At 33.0% G+C, this 9,778-nt stretch overlaps 1 protein-coding gene across 1 annotated transcript; it reads left to right on the top strand.

Annotated features, from left to right (window-relative positions):
* Positions 1 to 212: 212 nt before the first annotated feature.
* LOC131157724 (GDSL esterase/lipase At5g41890) lies at positions 213 to 6,097 on the top strand. The gene is made up of 5 exons (XM_058112070.1): positions 213 to 498; positions 2,589 to 2,719; positions 2,830 to 3,075; positions 4,052 to 4,310; positions 5,374 to 6,097. The coding sequence occupies exons 1-5, from the start codon at positions 213 to 215 to the stop codon at positions 5,646 to 5,648; spliced, it is 1,197 nt and encodes a 398-aa protein (XP_057968053.1). The 3' UTR covers positions 5,649 to 6,097.
* The last annotated feature ends 3,681 nt before the right edge of the window (positions 6,098 to 9,778 follow it).

The raw sequence follows: 9,778 nt of genomic DNA, 5'->3' as shown, positions 1-9,778 counted from the left end.
TCATCTTCATGATTCATATCCAAGCAAGACTCTTTCAATTCTCAAACTCACCTTTACCTGCCTCTGCAACCAGCACCCCCACCCACGCAACCTGCATGTCCATATTCTCACATGCAAGCGTACATATGCATATGCTTATATAATTTCATATATTGAGCAGTAATAATTTAGTAGTGAAGGTAGAATTAATGCACGTGGTGTTACTGGCGAAAATGGGGATGATGGCGGCGAGACGGTGGAGGGGATGGGGTTGTGGGTTGACGTTCATAATTGAAACCGTGTGTGTGGTGGCGGTGTGGTTGCAGTTGCTGCATGTGGTGGCCTGTGGAGGTTTCACATCGTTCGTGTTTGGGGACTCGCTGGTGGACGCCGGCAACAATGACTATCTGCTAACCCTATCCAGGGCCGACTCCCCTCCTTACGGCATTGACTTTGCGCCCTCTGGTGGTAATCCCACCGGCAGATTTACCAATGGCCGAACCATCTCTGATATTTTAGGTACTTCCTGTATATATATTCTCATCTATTTTTTTGTGCCTATTTGGAACTTAAAAAATTTTGGAGAAGGAAAAGAAAATTTTAAAAATATTTAGTTATCGAGAGAAAAGTAAGATAAAAAAATAAAAATTAATACTAAATTAATGAATAAAAAATATAATTTTATGTATTATTTATATTTAATTTTTTAAAAATTTTAGTGTAAAAAATACTCACATTCTTTGAAATTTAATAAAAAGATAGATACCTCTTATGAGATTTTAAAAATATTATAAACTTTCTTTAACATTTTAAAAATATCATTGACCTATCCTATGATTTGTATGTTTTTAGCAAATCTTAGAAAATGTTTTTGAATTTCTTGAAACTTTAAGAGAGGTCATTATTATTATTTTTTGCGATGCCTCTGGGAAAGTCACTATCTATTTATTTAACTTTAATCATTTTAAAATAAAAAAAATTAATAGTGTTTAATGTGTATATATATATATATATATATATATATATATAGAAAAAAAATATAGTGAAAAATAAGTTTGTTTCTTATTTTCCGTTGTTTTCTTTTTGCCAATCAAAATGTTGATCAAAACGAGCTCTAATATTTACATTTTGTAAAATAACAAAGGAGGTTATTTGTAATTTGCGATAAAACTGATGGACTATTTTCTAGATATCTAGCACTGTAATTCTTATCTAAACTTAAACTATAGCTTTGATTTTTATTTTATTTTTTCATAAATAAAACCAAGATGGTCAATTTGCAAGAATAAAAAAAATGGTTTTATGCAAATAAAATATAACAAGTGTTTAGTATTATTATTATTATTATTTTTTGATAACGTGAGAACTCCCGCCACTTTGAACACTATGGTGCGGCTTTACGTACCCCTGATAGTTCACTGGGATAAACTCTCAAAAGAGAATCGAACCCATGACTTCGGGTCACCAAGATCACAAGTCGTCTGTACCACTTGAGCCAACCCATTTAGTATTATTAATAAGAATGATTAATAATAATAATAATAATAATAATAATTATTATTATTATTATTATTTACAAGATGAGATGGATTTTCTTCTAATTTTTACCCTCCTTCAAGCAAGTAAATAAAAAATCCAAAACTATTCTTATTGTTATCATTATACACAGCCCGTCAATTAATTTCTTTTCCTTAATTAATTAACTTAATCAATTTATCGATAAAGTGCGGTGTGTAACTTCTCCCAAATACATACAGTCATTATTCATTTAGTACTCCTCTACCCTGAACTTAACATCCTAATCAAGGTACTTATTAATCCTGAAATGTAATTAATAAAGAAAAATTGATCAACTAATTAATATAATTACCCTAATTACCTTGCATTTAGGAGCATCGATTTCAAGTTTTGAATTTTTAAATTTGGACAGATTTAAACAAAATTCAATGCAATTTTGTGTTACATTATTTTCAAATACATACAAAATTGAAATCCAAGGACTCTTCAAGTATATAGCTAATTACATTGAAATTTTTCCACTTAATTACCCATAACGAGTAGATCTAGAATAAAAAACCCGAGTTCTAGAACGACCCATCAACTTGAACATCCTAATTCTTTTTTTGTACAAACCAAGTTTGTATTTAAATGGGTACTCAAGATTAGGGATGTAGGTGAGTTAAGAGCACTCATGAGCTACGTAGACTCGACTCGTCTCCTAACTTAACTCAACTCGATTCTGCTCGAGTTCGAATCAAGTTCAAGCTTAATAATAGTAATCGAATCGAGTTTCAAGCCTAAGGAGGTTTTTAGTTTTATTATAAATAATACTAATTTATGATCGAGTCAACCTCAATCGTGTTGAGCTCGAATTTTACGAACTTGTAGTCAAATTGAATTCGACTTTAACAATTATAAAATCGATCGAATTGAAGTGAAGTTTCGAGTTTAAGATTTTCCAGTCAGTCGAGTCAAGTTAGAGTATTTTATATTGTCATGGAAAATCAGCATCTGGTGTCTCGAAACTCGAGTAAGTTATTTTTAAGTAGAGGAAATGATTTAAATATAATTTTCCTAATCGGTGGACGCAATTTTGAAATGATGATAAGACGAAGCGCTAGGGGCGAAGTCATTTACTCCGCCGTACCTGGCCCCAAATTCTGAAGCTGAAGCCACCGTGGGAGGAATCAACTACGCGTCTGGAGGTTCGGGGATCCTGGACGAAACGGGGTCATTTTTCGTACGTACTAATGCATGTCCTCTTTACTAACAAACTTAATATTTTAATTGAGTAATTAATTCGTTAATTAGTTAGTTCAGTAATTAATTAACAAAATGGATTAATTGCAGATAGGGAGAGTGCCGTTGAGGGAGCAAGTGGATTACTTCGAGCAGAGTAGAAGATACATAGTGAGCAAAATGGGAGAGAATGGGACGATGAGATTTTTGGAGAAAGCAATATTTTCTTTAACGGTTGGGTCGAATGATATTCTGAACTACATCCAACCGACGCTTCCATTTCTTCCAAGACACACCATGGTTTCCCCTCCTACTTTCCAAGATTACTTGATCTCCAATTTCACCCTCCAACTCAAGGTACCTCCCTCTCCTTAACCTACTCATTCTCCAATTCAAAAAACTTTAAGTACGTGTGTGTGTGTGTGTGTGTGAATGCCGGGTGATGTGGGCCCGTGATAAAAAATGATACTGGCCCATGTGGCAGGGCACCGGTATCCAACACACCTGCACCAAGTGGTGGTGTCCTGCCACATGGGTCTGTATTATGACTAGGGGTAACAAAATGGGTCGAAATCTGATGGATGACTCGTTACCCGTACGTTTAAATCGGATTTGAGTTTAATACAATTTGACCAGTTTATAAACAGATAAATCCGAACCTGACCCGTTTATTAAATGGGTTAGGTGGGTTCGGGTTGGGTGACCCATTTAAAAATAAAATGAATGAGTGTTTTCTTTTTTTTTAAAAAAAAAAGGTCATTATATATGAAATATTTAAAAAAATTTAAAATAAATAAATTATATTTTTTAAACGGGTGGGTTTGGGTTTACATTGTAGTCACACGTTAATAAATGGGTCAACCCGAACTCGAACTCGTTTAATATCGATCTGTTTATGACCCGCCCAAATCCAGCCTGTTAAACTGTTTTTCCGCCTCTAATTATCACGGGCTCGTGTCATATGGTGCGATCGTATTCGAATTGGTGACGTTTTAATATTGCTCATCTTTGTTTATTTGTAGTCAATTTTATATATTTTTTTAAAATTTTTTTATTGAATTAATATTTTGTGATATTTAGAATACAGACACACGACACGTATTGAGGGAAGTCCCCTATATAATTTTCTTTCAATTTTGTTAATGATTTTATTTGAATTCCAAATATGTGCAATAAGGGGGTATTTTAGAAAAAATAAAATAAAATAAAATAAAAATGCATGCTGAAACTTAATTAATTAATTATCCTGTCTTTAATTAATTCATTAAAAGTCGATCATTGCATTATGTTTGAAATTATTTGTGGGTGTAAATGTACAATGGCGTATGTGAAGCGACTGCACGGGATGGGAGCCAGAAAAATGGTGGTGGTGGGGGTGGGACCCTTGGGGTGCATACCCTTTGTTAGGGCACTCAGCCTCTTACCCAGCGGCCAGTGCTCGTCGGAGGCCAATGACTTCATCCGGGCCTACAACGCCAGATTGCGACACGTGGTGGACGACTTGAACCGAGAGATGGGCCCCGGAGTTGTGTTTGTCTACGCCAACGCCTACGATATTGTCATGTCCATCATCCGTGGTTACCCTCAATTTGGTACTCCCCTATTAAATTATTTTTTGCTAATTATAGCTAATCTTACTCTTAAATCCTTAAAAAAAAAATTTATAACCCTTCAAGAAAAATAAAATAGGTTTTAAATTTTTAAAAATTACCCAAAAATTACTCATAGAACATCATAAAATCCCAAGAAACTAACAAAAGTTATAAAAAAATCATAAATAAAATAATTCCTTATATTTTTTAAAAATCACGTGAGAAACCATAAGGTCAAACTAATACAAAAAATGTAAATCGATCATCTTTGTCCCGTATTTGTTCCTACTCTTTTATCTCAATATATATCTCATATCTGTTTCTTGGAATCAGATCAAGTCACTAATTCCACTATTTAACAATAAGTACAAATAAAATACCGTAATCCCTTTGTCCCACTCTTCCCGTGTTCAATAGTTTTCACTCAAGTCGAGAATAATGCATTTTATTTGAGTACATAGGACAACTATTATAAATAAAAAAAAAAAAAACACATGATTATTCCTTTCAATCCCTCATAATGTCGTAGACAAAAGTCACACTCATAAGACTACTCATGTTATATATATTTAATGTACTAAAAATTAGGCTCTACAGGCAACTTTAATGAGTAATAGATAATTTATCTCTCATTCCATTTCAATCTCTTCTCTTCTCCCAACCCTCCTTTTTCCCTCATCAAGAATCAAGCTTGAATTGTTCAACATAAAAGTCCGAATCTTCCATCACTAAAATATAATTCCCAAGGTGTGTGCTCCTTACCGACAAATTTTTGAAATGGTCATATTTAGAGCTAAAGATAGGTTCTACTTATTATAAAACTGTTCATATGTCTCATGACTCATTCAATTTGACATTGTAATGCAATATATAATAATAATAATAATAATAATAATAATAATAATAACCATGACTAATTCAAACAAACTTCAAAACCTAGTTTCTTCCAAGAACTTATGAGCCCTATAACTCATCAGCTCAAGATTTAAATATATATATATATATATATATATATATATATATATATATATATATATATATATTTGATGTGGGTGGGTGCTAGGGTTTGAGAATGCGGACGATCCATGCTGCGGGGGGTACATCCCACCCTTCATATGCTTCCAAGGGAACACTACTGATGAAGAGAAGAACAGCTCAGTGGTGTGTGAAGATAGATCCAAGTATGTGTTCTGGGACGCCTACCACCCCACCGAAGCTGCCAATCGCCTCATTGCCGACAACCTCCTCGACGGCCCCAAGCCCCTCTGCTATCCCATCAACCTCCGCCAGCTCCACCACTACACCCCCCCGCCAGCCGCCGGCAAACCCCCAAAGTAATTAACCAGAAAGTAAATAATAATCTACTGCATTCAGCTTCCTGAAATTTATCTTGGCCTTGTTTGGGATAGTTACATGTCAATTCACCTGCGCATTCATGTCGGGACTCGGGATCGGAATAGGAATCCATGTTTTGGGATGTTAATTATTCTCGTGATTGATAGATATGGTCTTGCTGAAGCGTGTGGGGCATTGCAATTTAATGTTTGGGAAAGTTTCCAAAGTGGTTTGGGCGTGGGACTTTGGTCTGTGACGTGAATAAGGCTTAGAAGTGTAGAATACGCCTATCTTATTATAATGTGAGTTTCCGCAGGTACGTGAGTTTGGTTAATGGCGTTAAGATATTATTGGTAGTCTATTATCGCTAGCTGTATATGGTTCATTATTTTAATTGCTTTTACAAAGCATGCATGTTGGTACCATTATTAATGATAAGCTAGAATTGTCAATGGTGTTTCTTCTTTTGTCTTTTCACAATTGTTTAATTTAATACCTTAGATATGTTTGGATCAAGGAAAAGGAAAAGAAAGAAAAATAAGGAAGAAACTTATTTTTAAGAAATAAAGCCCAATAAGACAACATTGCCTACTATTTTTTTTTTAGGAGCATTGCACGAATACTATACTCTTGTTTTTTTCTCTTTTTTGAAAAAAATTTCTCACAATTCATTAAGAACAAGTATAAGGACTGATACACTCCATTTGAAACTCGAAAAATATTAGGAAAAGAAAAGAAAAATATCAAGAAATCCACGTTTTCATGTTTGATTATCTAGGAAATTAAGTAAGATAGAAAATGAAAAATATACCAAATTCATGAACAAAACTTTGACTTTACACATGATTAATATTTAGTTTTTCTTAATTTCTAATCATATAAAAACGATCTTTCATTTTTAATAAACTTTTATATAGAAAGAAAATATAATGAAAAGTGAGTTTTCTTCTTATTTTTATTTCCTTTTCTTTTTTCAAATAAAATATTTTGATCCAAACATACCGGTAGAGTTACAATCTTTTAAAATGGGAAGCCTGAGAGGATTTTTAAGGCAGGGTAAAGGGGGAGGGGGACGCAGTAGCAACATTGCCTACTATTTTTTACTAGGGACACTACACGTATACTATACGAATTCTACTTCATTGTACTAGTGCAATGTTGTATGTATATTGTGCATCCTTGATTATTTATTTGTTCATCGATCAGGCAAAAGTTGCTAACCTTCACCGAGATTTGACAAAAAGATAAGAACCTCCCTTGAGATTTTAAAAATCACACAGACCTCCCTTGAGATTTCAGAATTCCCACTAATCTTCTCTCAAATTTGAATTTTAGGACATTTATTACACCCCTCAAAACATTTGTTTCTTTATAAAAATATAAGGAAAAGTTATTATCTTTTTGTTAAATTTCATAACAGGTTCATGAAAATTTTAAAATCTCGTGGGAAGTCTTTAAAATTTTTAAAATCATAGGAAAGATCAGTATTTTTTTTATCAAATCTCAAGAGAGGTAGTGTCTTCGCCGTTGTTCACTTTACTCCCTTTTTCTCTTATTCGGACATCATTAATTCTTTGCTTAATAAAATTAATATCTACATTCACACACAAAAAAAAAAAAAATTAAGAACACTCATAAATGTTCAAACCAACCATCTCAACTTCAAATTTTTCATTTACACTTATGATGATGATGCATATACATCTGGCAACCATAGAAAATAGTGAGGTCTTTAAGTAGCAAGAAAAAATTAAGCTCTCTTGAAAAGACATCATGATCCTTGATCAAGTTTTCCCACCTAATAAAATAACACTGATAAACAACAATTTGTGACTTTAGGGACCCAAGGTCATGGGTTCAATTCCTTAAGAAATTATCTGGATAAATTACTAAAAGTGCGTCAATGGACAGATGATTTTTATTTTTCAGATTTGTTGCCACACTATAGTATCCAAAGTGACGCGATGGATGATGACTAGAGTACCCAAATTTTCAATATGTATATATGTTGATAATTAATATATATCCTGGTACAGCTCAATAATCCGCGAAATTTCATTTAATGAAATGGCCTGACAAAAAAACCTATGCTAGCTTGGGAGAGCCTAAACCCATGCCACATGCCCACCTCTGCAAGATGTGGCTATCTTAAATACGCAGAATGGGTAGAAGTCAACAGCGATTCGTTAATGCATGTGCTCATATATATATATATATATATATGTTCTCCATCAATGCAGATGGATATATGAAATTAATCAAGGAGTGATCGGTTTGACCTTTTCTCTCTTTTCTTAATTTGCTGCCGACTTTTCTGAAACCTGGTAATTTACTTCTTCTGAATTCCTGCATATGCCTTCGTCATGGTTTCACTGATGAGAGAGAGAGAGAGAGAGAGAGAGAGATGGCAGAAGACGGAAATAAGCCAGAGAGCAGTGAGTCTTTGGATGGATCGATGGATGGACCAGTCCATGCATGCATGCATGCCGTCTGTGAACTCCCATGTGTGCTTGCATGTGTCTCTGTTTCTTCATACTAGTTTATCACCTCCTTCGGAGAAGTAAAGAAGAAACATATGGTCTGCAGAATTTAATTAATTAGTGCCCCAAGTCAAATCACAGGCAGGCTCTTGGTTGGGAGGATTTTAGAAAGCTAATAAATTTTTTTTTTTCAAAAAAATAGTAATAATCCTATTTGAAGAGGACATAAATTTGAATTGGATTTAAATAAAATATAATTTAAAATAATTTTATAATTTATCTAAATCCACCCAAATTTAAATTCGAATTCCAAAATTCATACTTCCAAATACAGCATAACTGATTTTTTTTTTTAAAAAAAAAATTAGCTAATTTAATTTTGAAAGTTATTTAAAATTCAAGAATTTAATTAATTGTTTCAAATGTGAGGTGATTATTAGGTAGTATAATTCAATAATTTTTCAAAGCGGGGAGCCTGCTCACGGGATGTCCTTTCTAATTCAATAATTTTTCAAAAACTTGTATGTATATATGAGCAAGAAGTTATTTAGGACAACTCTTGTGATCTTAAATTAGGAGATTTTAGAAAAAGTTTGATTTCAATGTAATGTGTATTATCTCTCACAACTACAAAACAAAGGTATTTGTAGTAACGAAATTATTAATGACGAAGCAAAATTCATCATTAATAATGGGTCATTAGTGACGAAAATTAAATTTGTCACTAGTAGTCATCATATTAGCGACGCATTTATTAACTGTCACTAATGACTCATTATTAGTGACGAAAATGAAATTGTCACTAATATTAAATTTTTCGTTCAAACTATTACGGGAAAATATTAGCAACATTTTTTTAGGTATTAGTGATGATTTTTAAAAACTGTCACTAAAACTCTTGCTTAGAAACCCTCCTTTCTGTCTTTATTTCTTCGCGCTGAAATCCCCAATATCCCCAATATTCCCTCTCGATCACCCGATTTCCCTCCTCCCTCACAGATTTCCCTCCTTCCCCAATCGTCAGAGTCCACCATGCCCTTGTGCGGGTCGCTAGAGTGAGAGGAGTCGCCGGCTGCAAGGTAATGTTGGATGGTTGGGATATTTCATTTTTGTTGTGATCCAAACATGGATATGTTTCATATTACTAGAATATTACCATGACCCAAACATTCCTAATATTTTTCTTTTCTTTTTTTTGTAATATTTTTCAAGTTCTAAACGGAGCATTAGGGAACAAGACTTGTTAGGTATATTGCTATTAGTACTGTTATTATTATTATTTCAATTGTGCGCCTATTTTTACTATATATTAATTTAAAAATTAATTTAAATGCTTGATTTTTAATCAATAATTTTTCTCCTTATATTTACAAAATTTACAAACCATATGAATGCACAATCGATTCAAAATTTAAAATTTTTATAATTAAATCTCATTTTATATGTTGTACCCATTAACACTCTTGTTTGTTAGGGAATGTAGAAGGCAGTATGTGCCAATTTTATATAGTGTATGGTTGAAACAAGAGTTTTGAAAATAAAGAAAAAGGAGGTAGAAAAAAAAGAGAGGTTTTTTTTTTTTTAATCATGATACGGTACAATTATTATTTTTAATTTTTATTTAATTCAAAATACTTATTAGAAGGCTTTAAA

The sequence above is a fragment of the Malania oleifera genome, chromosome 6, assembly GCF_029873635.1.
Source record: "Malania oleifera isolate guangnan ecotype guangnan chromosome 6, ASM2987363v1, whole genome shotgun sequence".
In the NCBI taxonomy this organism is placed as follows: Eukaryota; Viridiplantae; Streptophyta; class Magnoliopsida; order Santalales; family Ximeniaceae; genus Malania; species Malania oleifera.
Note: the sequence above shows the minus strand (reverse complement) of the source record. Positions and strands in the feature narration are given on the sequence as shown.

Bases quoted from the DNA above. Each gene is read 5' to 3' on its own strand.
- LOC131157724 (XM_058112070.1), top strand. From the start codon at position 213: ATGGGGATGATGGCGGCGAGACGGTGGAGGGGATGGGGTTGTGGGTTG. The intron at 499-2,588 runs GTACTTCCTGTA...AATGATGATAAG, and splicing joins AACCATCTCTGATATTTTAG to ACGAAGCGCTAGGGGCGAAG. The intron at 4,311-5,373 runs GTACTCCCCTAT...GGTGGGTGCTAG, and splicing joins CCGTGGTTACCCTCAATTTG to GGTTTGAGAATGCGGACGAT.